Source organism: Manis javanica, chromosome 13 (assembly GCF_040802235.1).
Source record: "Manis javanica isolate MJ-LG chromosome 13, MJ_LKY, whole genome shotgun sequence".
Taxonomy (NCBI): Eukaryota; Metazoa; Chordata; class Mammalia; order Pholidota; family Manidae; genus Manis; species Manis javanica.
The window spans coordinates 52,956,259-52,969,177 of NC_133168.1; the positions used below are offsets into that span (position 1 = coordinate 52,956,259).

At 38.1% G+C, this 12,919-nt stretch overlaps 1 protein-coding gene across 14 annotated transcripts in view; it reads left to right on the plus strand.

Annotated features, from left to right (window-relative positions):
* EYA4 (EYA transcriptional coactivator and phosphatase 4) overlaps positions 1–8,042 on the plus strand; it is a 296,169-nt gene extending 288,127 nt beyond the window's left edge. For 10 of the 14 annotated variants that reach the window (XM_036994291.2, XM_036994301.2, XM_017660249.3 and 7 more), the window contains 2 exons: positions 1,274–1,374; positions 4,679–8,042. In XM_036994291.2, the coding sequence (XP_036850186.1) occupies positions 1,274–1,374; positions 4,679–4,759 (182 nt within the window). In that variant the 3' untranslated portion in view covers positions 4,760–8,042. Of the gene's footprint in view, positions 1–1,134; positions 1,236–1,273; positions 1,375–4,678 lie in introns of all 14 variants that reach the window. The other 4 variants (XM_017660250.3, XM_017660254.3, XM_017660260.3 and 1 more) reach the window with 1 other exon arrangement.
* Positions 8,043–12,919: the final 4,877 nt, after the last annotated feature.

Below are 12,919 nucleotides of genomic sequence, written 5' to 3' on the forward strand. Positions count from 1 at the left end.
TGGGTTGTGCAGTGTGCCCTGAGGGTCAACAGACTCCGGCCCTGGCACCTTGACAAGAGCTCAGAATCCTGAAACCCCCTCCCAGAAATAACCTTCCCTGGGCCTTGTGGAGTTCTGGTATTGGCACAGGTAAAAAGAGCCCCCAGTTGCAGCTGTTTCAAGAGTACCGTTAAAGACAGCCAAGCTTTCACAAAGTAAATTCCACATTGTCATAAGCACGACTATTTAGAGTCTGATACCAATCCCATTCATTTTCTGCATAAATGTTTGTAATGCCAGAAGGAGTAAGGTAGGAAACTTGATTTTGCTTTTTGACCAATGAAATAATTTTATACCAGCATAAATATTTTTTCCAGTAAGAACAGTATTTCTTTTTATTAGCCAAATTCCTCATATTTAATTTCAAAAAACAATCATTTTCATGTTTCCCTTTAAGCTAGTAATTTTTCGAGTTCTGAGCTATCAGATTAAGAAAAAATGCCGAAGTAGCCCTACTGCATAAACATTCTGAAAAGAAATTCAAAGAAAATGCCAATGATGTAAAAACCAAAGAACATGTAGAAATTCCATGGCATTATACTCACAGCTCATTTAAAGGAAACTAGTGTCACCAGGGCTGTGGCCCAATCACACTGCACCCTTAGTACAATTAATCCGGGCAGACTAGCTCCCAGCCTCTTGAGAAAAGGAGTTGTTCATCAAGGTAAATCCACATCTTAGTATTTTCTCTTTCCTTATAGGTGAACCTTCGCTTTTTCACAGTAATATTTTTAGCTGTCTTATCTATACTACTTAAAATAAACTAGAGAAAATTGATATATGTAAATTAAATAAAAACTTATAGCTGCCAGTGTCAAGTTGTTCTGATATTCTTTTGATGGAGTAAAAGACACTAACATTTTCTGTGGGTCAAATGCTTAACCCTACTGACTTTTTTAGAGTGTGAAACACATTTGTTTAAGTAATCTGTCTCAAGCAAAGATATTATTCAGAGATATTTCAGGGTTTAATAAACCCCAAGATTGCAAGCTAGTTTAAGTGATTGATGTTCAAGAGAAATTAACTTAACACTTTATGAATCTTCAGGTTAATGAATGCAATGGCTGGAGGAATAAGCAGTGCATTGTTTTTCAGGCAAGGAAAGCTGTTTTGAGCGTATAGTGTCCAGATTTGGCACTAACATAACTTATGTTGTGATTGGAGATGGCCGAGATGAGGAGCATGCCGCTAACCAGGTAACTTCACTCTGAACTTTATCTCGTTTATCTTCCAGGAAAAGAAAGTTGCTTTGAACGAATAATGCAAAGGTTTGGCAGAAAAGTAGTATATGTTGTAATTGGGGATGGTGTAGAAGAAGAGCAGGCAGCAAAAAAGGTAACCCTGTCTCAAATAATGTCGGTGTGATACTTCTAATGCAAGCTTTCTTGTTTGCATTCCTGTAGTTTTGCCCAATGGCAGCTTGACACATGATTTAAATTTATAGATACAAAGCAGTAATAGCATGAGAAGGTTGATACTTACATTCAAATGAACCATTTGGAGTCTAGCATTTTGTGCCTGCATTTGATGGGGAATGTAGAAAAATTTAGTTGTATTTTAAATGTACATGTGTGTATGTGAGGGTGTGTGTAATCCACACAGATATAATGGTCTGTGAGAAAGATGGGAGGAAAAAGCATTTTTAAGCATATGAAATTTAGCCCAATGAAGCCTAATGAGCTCGATAGGCCATCATGTGAATGGCTCAGTTCTTAGCCTTTTCCTCACCCATCCTCTGTGCCCAATGAGTGCCTAGTAGTAAGTGTGCCCCATGGTAATAAATGTTGAGGGTAGATTCCATAGCTGAAGAAGAAAACTGCTAGAGAATTTAATAAACACTATTGGGATGGCACTTATTATTCAGGGCCTTTTGTGCCAACTTGTCATAGAGATGTAGAGGTACTGTGCCTCAGATCTTCTAGAAGAGTGTCATCTGCTTTATTGAGCCGCCCATACTTAACTGAAGCCAAGTAGCTAGCTTTGAACATAAGCAGAAGATCCCATAGCCCTTAGGTATTCAAATAAACCCCTCCAGCTGGCCCATGTTTCTGAAGAAGAAATCAAGACAGTTAAAAACTGTCCAAAATCAAAAGAAGAATGATATAAGGATTGGCCTCAGACACCAGACCATCAGTCAACACAACACTGAGATCTAAATCTTCCTTCAACTCAGTGATAGCAAAATACCATCTAGCTAGGATAAAAGTGATATAATTTATAAAACAAAACAATGAAGTAGTATTTTTAAACAATGACATATCAGCCTCTAGTGTTTTACAGAGAAAGAATGTTGTGCTTATTATCCTGAAGAGATTGCAAAGCATCATCTAATAAAGCCTTCACTAAATACTTGCATGTGCTGGGGTGTTTACCTGATTTGTTTTCCAATAAACAATTTCCCAGAAAAGTTCATAGAAAAATAGAGAAAATAATTTATGTTTGTCATCAGTTAAAATCAGACCAAATGGAGAAGGAAGAGCCTCCACATTAGAAGTTTTGGTGAAGTGTTAGAAACCATACTTGAAATTCCCATGCTTTTCCATAACATGAAGAGAGTTGGTGCAAGCTCTGCCTCTCACAGAGCACCCTGGTCTCAGTTAGCAATGTCAGTGACCCAAGACAGCATACTGACCCCAGTGACTTTCCAGATGAGGTGAGGGATGTAGCCTCAAGAAGTGCAACTTTGTTTGCTGACTGCTACTTGAAGTCCTCCAAGTTGTACAAAGGTAAAACATCTCCTGGAGTTTGTCAATGTCCTGCGTCCATGTTGTTTCCATTTTTCATATTGGCAACGTAATTATACACAACAAAGAGCAGTGGACACAGCAATAGCAGCAAACATGCTCCATGTCTTTTAACCTACCAAGTCTATACCCCAGTTCTCCATGGCTTGAAAACCAGACCAGAGGTACCAGTAGGTACACCTGTTTCACACCTCAAACTTCAGGAGGAAAAGGCAGGACTCCAAGTGGATAAGAACGTCGGTTAGAATGCTATTTCCAAATGGTTGTTTATGTAGGTACAGTTTGGTGATGGTGAAGGCTTATAATTCTATTTTGAAACATAGGTGATTGGTTTTTCTAGTAGCCAGATGCATGCTTTTCTTTGGATGTAGCTGTAATCGCATGTGCAGAGGTATAAAGTACTGTTTTATTCTTACAAATAGATCTGAGCTGGTTGAATAAAATCTTCTAGGCAAATTTCTACACTGTAATTTGACCTGAGAACATCATTTTTTTTGTAAATTTAGGAAGAAATGTCAAAGCTTAGGAATACTAATGTATAACCACACTTCCCTATGTGTAATATAATTTTATGTTACATGTATTTGTAATTTTAAACTTTTAGAAGCCACATTTTTACAAAAGTAAAGAGAGACAGGAGGAATTAATTTTAGTAATATATACTTTAACCCAATATACCCCAAATATTATTGACTCAACACCTAATAAATATAAAAATTATTCATATGATGTTTACATTATTATTTTTTTTACATTCTAAGTCTTTGAAATTCAGTATGTATTTTGAATTGGACTTGCTACATTTTCATCACTCAGTGGTCACATGGGGTTAGTGGCCATCATCGTGAACATCAAAGAATTATATAACAAACTGATTATTATTTTAATGATTAATTTTTATAATAAAATGTATCTCCATGTTACATATGTATATGTATTTCCATTATATATAAATACATACTCCATACATATATATTATTTAAGATGTCATCAGCCCAAACATACAAATAACACTTTGGCTTTATTAATTGCTATAGCACCTTAATTTCTTTTTCATTATGATCCACAATGGTGCGTTTTTACATGTTTTTTTCATAATCATACCCCTCCATGATATGTTAACACCATGCATATGCCGATACTGATATATCCTTGGAGATACACAGACCATTGTAATGTCTAAGAATTGTTTCCCTACAAGAACCCTGAGGGGTACATCACCCCCTTTGAGAATGGATGCTGGGGTGCTTTTTCTCAGTCCCACGCCAGTGAAATAAATCAGGTCAACTCTGCTGACTAAAGCTATTACTTACCCTTGACAAGTAAGAAATATGATCATCCCCACATTTTTTCCTACCTTATATAGTCCAGCTTCAGATTATTTTTTACACAGGAAGGAATTTGCCCTCTTCCTCTGAAAAAGACAAAAAGCCTTAGACTTAGGAAAGCCTTGGGCCTGTTACTTTTCGATTTTACTTTTAACTGAGAGATGGGCCTTAAAGAGTTATATAGCGATTAAAACTTTCTTTCCATTAGACCCATGGTATTTGATGCTTACCCAGATGCTGATGTTAGTAATGTTAGGAATATTAGCATCCTGACGCTGATGTTCATAATGATATTTTCCACAATAAATATTAAACTACTTAAGAAAGCTCACTATTTGCTTTTATTACCAATAAATCCAGTTCAGATCTATTTCTCTGTTTTTTTGACAGTGCCATATTAATGCTACCAAGCTTTCAAATATGATCGTCCCTCCTTTAAACTCCCCCCTTTGAACTTGGGTGAAGTATGCATCCTTGTGTATACTGCTGCGTCCTTGAAACAATAGTTATGATCTTTCTCCATTCCTCCCTCTTCTCTCTCCCCTCCCCCCTTTCTTAACCACGCAGCACAACATGCCCTTTTGGAGAATATCAAGCCACTCAGACCTCTTGGCTCTACATCAAGCACTGGAATTAGAGTATTTGTAACTGCATTCACTAGCTGAAGATCCGTTTTTTTATATTTCAAGTACACTGAATTTTTATGTGTGATTCAATGCCTCTGGCTTTACACATATAAATTGTCTTAAAGAATGAAATCATATTTGGAATGAAAATTCCAGAAGGAAGAATTCAGATTGCTGAATGGAATTACACTTTAGTGCTACAGAAAGGAAACTCTATGGTCTTATATTTACCACACTTTAATGGTTTAAAAAAATATATCTGTGGAGGTTGCTGGTACCCACCAAATAAGTCCCAACTGGAATTACTAGTCTTGGCAAAGAACTCTTTACCTGGCAAAGCACCAGCCCTCACTCCGTCTGACAAGGTGGCGGTCAACGACATTCCTCACAGTGGGAGACCCTCTCAGCCCTGAGGTTTGAATCTGGCTTTAACCTCCCTAGCCCAGAAAATCTGAATTGGAATGCACTCAGACTGTATAAGGACAATTCTATCTAGACCTGTAATTTGTGTAAATTATTGATGGAAATAATTTACTGTGACTATATTAGCAGCTGACTTTGAAAGTGGATGCAATTTTTCTTTCATTTGTTGGGAAGGGGAGTGGGAGGGGAAATGGGAATCTAATAATGTCTTCTTTTTTAAGTTTGGCAAACAGAATGTTCATACTGATGTGTTGTGCCTTAAAGACAAGAGGGCGTTTGTGTGTTACAACGTAACTTTGGTTAAAATCTCTGTAGATAATGAAAAACAAAAAAACCTTTGTGATCATTCTTAAGATGACCAAATTTAAAATTTAAGCTACCAAGCTTACTACTGCGTCAGCAAGAAACTGAGTATTTGTTGCAATAAGAAAACAGTAAGAATAAAGGAAAGCTTGTGTTTTATTTGGGTTCTTAATAATTCCAGGAATTGTATGAGGCAACTATTTGTGCATCCAACTATAAGCAGAAGGTTTGGGAAAGACTGTGGGACCTTTACTTAGAAAGTGAAATGTGTGTTAAAGTCTCGAATACCCTTTCTACAGTTTTACTGGAGAAAACTATGGGCCATATTCATGACAACTTATGCTATTTTGAGTTTGGCATTTCGATATGTGTAAGTTGCAAAGAGGAAAATATTTTCACAAAAAGCATAAACAAATGTCACCCAAACCTTTTTACAATATGTCATGAATGTGGCTTAAAATTCACATTGAGTGAACATGGCTTTAAATAAAACTAAGTGCATTTAATCCCAAGGCCATTACAAAAATGAAATGTCATCAGTAGTGGAAGGTGAATGCCCCAGGTGGCTTCTTAGGAAAGAAACAAATAAATGAAAATCCTGCCTAGAATATCATAAAATAAGTTAGCAAGTGAGCCAGATCTTGGCAGCACTACTGAAATTACAACAATGAAATTGTACCTGGTTCCTGTCTTAACCCATCAATCCAGTTTCTCTCCATTGGAGACCAGTGTACCTTGGTTTCTGCCCCTACTGTCACTGCACAATGGGCTGCATTCATTGCAAGGAGAACCTGCCATCGTGGTGTTTGCATGTTTTTTTTTTCTTGGTGTGTAGCCCATGTTAGAACATGATGCAGGTTCTCCTGTCATTTTGTATGACATGACTACCCTCATGGGGATTTAAGACTTCAAGATCTAGTAGCATTTTCATGGTGTCTACACCTGCAGTTCTGTGTTTAAAATGTCATAAGGTGGACCCTGGAGTCCGGCTGCTAGTCCAGACCCCTAACCAGAGGCTGGTCAATGACAGTTCATTATCTGAGACTGCAGTGGCTCCCATATAGTAGGTGCTTTGCATACTGATCACAACATTCACCACAGAGATATTTATTTCCTTGGCTATAAACCTGTACTTCTTTACTGAATGCCAAGCCAGGTTTACATTGGGAAAAAAAGAGATTGAGATGCAATTTTGCAAATTTTAAGATTCTGATTTCATGACACACACCTTCTTCTTTAAATTTTGTAGCTTTTGGCTACCTCTGCCCCAAGTACTGTTGCAGACAGATTAGAGTTGGAATATTTTTAATAATAATAATAATCACAATAATAATAATAATAATAAATCTTAATTTCTATTGGCCTTTAGCTTGAAAATAGCATCTTTAAAAAGGGCTGCATTGATTTTGAATACTTAATTCTATTTTGCACACTAAAACCTTAAATATGTATTACTGTGAATAAAACAAAATTACCTTTACTGTATAGTCAGTTTTCTTAAATGATAGAATTGTGGCATTACATCTAAATTTTTCATTCTTTTTCCTATCAAACAAGCAAGGCTTCTTATGCTGCTAACCCTGAAAGTACAGAAAGGAACAGCCCTTCAAAGGGCAAAAAGGAGGGTCACGGGCCCTGTCATCTAGTACTGTTTCCCATACACGTCTTCTCCTCTGTGTGTTTGAAAGAGGCTGCCAGCATAAACTCTAAAAGCCAGGTTGACAGAGGACAGCAGATGTTGTTTGGCCCAACAGTGGTACAGGCTTGTCATCTGGATTTGAGTTCAAACTAGAATTCTTCTCTTCCCACCATAGGAACAGAAGACCCTCTTCCTTTCCAATCTAAAAAAACTAAAACCAACCAACAAAAAAACAGCCCCTTTGGCAGGTCCTACATTCTTTTGACATATAGAATGTTGTGCCTTATTAGAAACGAATTTGAAAGATGTTCCATCACTGAAATGGGTTCTGGCTGCCATCTGTACAAAGTTGGTATATCACTAGGAAAGGTAGGCACCTTGCATTGCACCTGAAAATCATCAAAATGGGTGGCCGGGCTACAATATCATAGCATGCACGCTTACATCACTATTAACCATGCAAAAATTTGTAAATCAAATTGAGAGGCAAACGCGTATTTTCAAATCATGCAGTTCGGCCATAAAAAGTAGATAACAACTCTCTCAAAATGTTTTTCCCTAGTCTCTGCTGAGCTAAAATTCAGAATAGTATCAACAGCATGCTCCAGTATGAAATTTTTTCTCTCTCAAAGCACATTTGTTTGAGACAAGCCTATATTCTCAGTGAGTATGGCATTTAGTATTTGTTTTAAAAACAAACTTAAGCATCATGAGCCAAAGTTGCATTTTGACTCCCAACTATGGTATCATTATGGAAGTCTCACAAAGTAAAGGGTTTCTATTATGTATTAGTAAAGTATAGATTATTGGGGCCTACATAATTTAAAGAAATGTAAATTAATATTAAAAGCTTGTAAAAATATGTACATCTTTACTATTTCTCAATAAATACCTTTGGAAATGTTTTCATTTTCTTCACCCTCCCCCATTGTAGAATTTTGTTGTGTATCTACCTCAATTCTAAATTATGTGAAGTTTGTATTTAGGTTTCCTGATGAATTCTTCCCTTCCCTTGTTTGTGTTTGAACTTCCTAATTTGCAGTCGACACAAGCTGAGATATTACACAGTAAGATGGCGCTAACACTAAAAGTGGGCTGGTGGGCTGAAAAGGTAGGAGTTGGAGTTTTCTACATATAGGTATAGATATATATATATGTATAAAGCATAATGTAGGCACAGTTCAATAATGATAAAGTAACACGTTTTAGAATATTTAGACAAATGGGAACATGGTTTGTAAGTAACTTCCAAGAGTGATAAAATTGTGTTTTTGGGAAATAGATTTAACAGCTCCTTATTCTCTTACGTATAGTATTCATTTATTTGCAAATCTCTTGTTCAAATGCAGGCCAAAGGGAAATTTTAGACCAGCTTCATTCACAACTTTCTAGAACAAAAGCCTCCAAATTAATGAATAGGTCCCTGGTTCTAAAATGCATACACTCCCCCAACACTTCTCTCATTCTCTACTTTACTGTGACATAATACTTAATCCCCAAAGATATCATTATTCAACATGTTAAATACTTTATTAATCTTTTGTATTGGATGAACCACCCACTGAATACCTGCTCTGTGAAAGCAAGGACTTTTGTTTCATTTTGTTCACTGCTGTATAACGAGTACCTAGGAAAGTGTCTGACCTATACTGGGCACTCAAAAAATATTTATTGAATGAATGCATAAACTATAGGAAAACACTTGTATGACCATGGTCAGGAATTAAAGAAATTTAAAATAGTATAGAGTTAGATATTTTTTAAAAAAAGGAAGAAAGCATTCAGGTAAGTTTGGATCAGAACCAATATAACTTTTTATAGTTTAACTGGAGTGTTTGCTGGCCTAATAATTCATGCAAACACAGAGCACAGATGGCCATAAGCAAAGATATACTGGAAAAGAAGATAAATGTGAACTAAGAATGATCTGGGGAAAAAAAGTTTGCAATGAACCAACGATTGCTTCCTCTACCCCCTTTTATTCTTTAATTTAAAAAATAGTATGCGACATCAGTAGGTTTAGTCGATATAAATTATTCAAAGCCACAAAATACCATGTGAAAATAAAATCTATTTTCAAAGCCTGTAGTTCATGCTTCTGAGTCCCAGAAATGAAAAGAAAAAGAAAGAAATGAATGATTTCCCTTAACTAGCAAAAGGTAACCATTATTTAATGTCTGTGTGTGGTTGGAATTTTTTTTTAAAGATCAGTTTTTGGATGTAGTGGTATAAGAGTACATGTACTGTCATTTATAGGTCACTACTCACAGACCCCCTAAAATCTGACTGGACCAAAATCAATTCTGGGGATGTACTGTGGTCAACAAAATGCTCCTAAGAGCATCGAGGGGAAAACTCTTCCAAGTCATGACTTTGAATGCCTGTGCCTCATCCGAGAAACTTCTGGGACTGTGTTAGCACACAATTTGAAAAATATCCAAACATAATATGCTAAGGGATCTCTGTCACAGCGGATATCTCTTCACAAGCCAGAATATTATTTTCCCTCCCAGGAAATACTTTTGATCGGGGCCTGTGGGGATGATGTCTCTGGGGCTAACAGGCTCAGTTTCATCCTTCATAGTCATAAAATCTTAGATTTTTGTGCCCAGGAGCTGCAGTGAGGACGTCAGTCCGGTTCTCTGGGAGGGACCTTCAGTGAAAATACCCAGAACTGAATGAGTGTGTGTCAGAGGAGGTGGAAGAGCCCCCAGGTACCTCAGCATCCTCGGGGAGTGGGGCTGCCCTGAACTCACGGTGCCCCTCACCCTCAGGCCCTTGAGCCGTTCTGTAGGGCTGAGTGTGAAGATAGGGCTGCCAAAGGGTACAGCATAAGGAGGCACCTGACTAGCCCTCAAAGGGAAGATGCCTGGGGAACATGATTCCCAAGCTGGAACTCCAAGGACAAGGTGGAGAAGGCCAGGGAAAGGGGGATAGGAAGCATCCCGACAAAGTGGAAAATAGTTTAAGAAAGAGAGAAAAAAGTAGAATGGTATATGCTCAGGCACCTACAAATAGTTCTTGTTTCTGGAGCAGACTGAAGAGAGAGAATAGGAAGAAATGAGACTGGAAAATAAATAAAGATAGTGAGGATTTCAATATACTGTTAGTGAGATTAGATTTTACTGTGGGATCAGTAGGTGTCAAATAAAAGGTTAGTAAGCAGAGGACTTGTGTGTCCAGATTTGCACTTGATAGCTGTTCCTCTGGGCACATGGTGGAGAGAGAGGGATCTAAGGCTGGCAGGGGATCCCACAGAGTCATTGACAGACTCCTGAACTAGGTGATGTCCATGCAAGTGGAGAGAGGTACACATATTCAAAAAGAGTAAGATGCCAACAGTAATTCAGATTCGCAGTTGCTGCTTTTCCATCCAGCTTCACCTCTAGGTGTCTCCTTCGGGAAGCTTGGTAGATATAATGCAGTTCAGAGAGATCAGATGCACAGAAGAAGGAGAAAAGATTCTGGCTGCTGTTTTAATTGCTGTTAGTGGTGCTTATTGGAGGAAACAGTGGAGTCCAGGGTTTGGAAGTGTTCATTTGGAAGTGGTGGGCCTGAAGTAGAGTTGTCCGGTGGGAGGGTGAATGTGCAGGGACTTCATCCTGCTCCTTTGTCAAACACCTTGTCACATAGTAACTGTTATAATATTATATCATAATTAACCTGAAAGTCAATAAAATTCTAAATAATTTCATCATGTCAATTGGTTCCAAAATTGTTCCAAAAAACATTTACCATTTCTGCAATCTTGAGACTGCATGACTGGAAGCTGGGAAAGATGATAGTCATGCAGAATGCATATGTACAGGGTACATCAGGGAAAATTGTTTGTGGCCAACAGGTGAATTAACATTCTGCTTTCCTCCAATTTCCAGTAAAGATAAAAAGTGATACTATATATATCTGGACTTACAACCCTGAAGAAGTTCAAATGCCTCTACTAACTTTTCATCAGGGACTTTTGTACAAGTCATCACCAACTTACAACTGCTTGAAAACAAACATGACATTTCTAATTTATTTGCCAAACAGAGAAAATCGTTTAGAGAAGGAGCGCTACAACAGAATGACAGGTGAACCAATCACTTACTCTTAGATTCACGTATTCTGAAAAAAAATATGGCTTTTATTAAAATATATATTGTCATGGAACAAACTATTTAATGAGAGTGAGCAGTAACATATGTGAGAAGAAATTAAAATTAATAATAAAAACACACCCATAAAATCATCCTATTGGCTCATGAAATTACTTTTACATCAGTTATGGGAACAGCAGGGGGTGGGGGTGGGGAGACACTAGAGAGGGCTCTAAAAGAAGTACTGTAATGCATCATGTTTTAAACTTGCCATTTAGAGTTTTATAAATAATCAGTGCATTTCCACTTTTGGTGGTACTGTGACCACTTTTGGCAGTATATGTTATTGCCATGTTTGGCTCAAGAGCAGATTTTTAAGAAGAGAAAAGGGAACATTTTCCTTTTGTCTGTGCAGTGGGGATGTTCCTTCATGCACTTCCTTCTATCTTCATGAAGCCTTCATTACTGTTTCTGTGGTTTTACTAGTCTGACCTCAGCAGTGTCTGCTGTACTACTGAGCAAGGTGAAGAATGGGGATCTACAGGAGGCGGTCAGGCCTCGATTTCATCCATGCTTTGGAGTCCGCTGTAAAGTGAGTATACCAGGAGGACAAAGAGGAAGGAAACTAACATATGCAGAGACATAATGAGCCAGGAATGTACTGCATGTTACCTTGTTTAATGGTTACATTCCTGGAAGTTAGTTTTACTCATCCTACTGTGTAGTTCAGATGACCTTAAGTGACCTCCCAAGGTCATATGGCTTATGGGTGGTAAGGGCAGAATTGGAATTTAGGTCTGTCAGGCGAACTATCGAGACTACAGGTTATTCTCATTGCACTGTATCTGGCTGTCCATCTATTGCAGTTAGTAACATTGCTCAAAACTTTCAAAGCTGTGATCTGTGGAAAAGTGTAATTAAGAGCATGTGAGATTGCAAGCCATGGAGTTAACTGTAACTCTCTTCTCTCCCTATGGGCATAAATGCCATCTGAGTAACATCCTGTGTGCCTCTGGGACAAATGGCCCCAGTGCAGTGACAGTGCTAGTTTTGCAGAAAAGTGATAAAAGGGCCCATAGCTGATTATTTGACCGAGGGATCACAGTCACACCCAGCTCTATATGGAAATCCAAGAGAGAACTATCCAATGAAAGCTGCTGAATTGATTCACATTTGGGTTAAAAACATTTGCCAGAGGCCCCCTTTTCAAAACACCTTTCCTGGGTACAACATGTACATCAACAGCTTCTGGGACGACTGACTTAATAGACTCCCCTAACCTAAAGCATGGCACTGAGGAGGGTTCTGGCCAGGCTTCCAACCAGAGCAGAGAATCAGGAAGCTCCTAGAGCCGCCTAGTACAGGGAAAGCAAACCAGAGCAGAGCATTGAGGAGTCAGCGTGCCTTCAGGAGTATCTGGCTAGGAGATGTTTGGAGGGAAGTTCCCACAGGGTGAGAGGAGGAAAAGGTTTTAGAAACTACTTGGCCAACTTCATCTTTTCTAAAATTCTATAGTGGACATGACCTTTTTAAAAATGATGGCAAAATACATATAAAAGTTACCATCTTACCCATTTTTAAGTGTACAGTCTGTGGTATTAAGCACATCACATTGTTGCTCTATGATGACCACCACCATCCACAGAAATCTATTATCTTGCAAAACTGAAACTCTGAGCCCACTGGACCTTCGCTCCTGACCACCCCTCCCCCAGCCTCTGGCAACCACTGTTCCCCT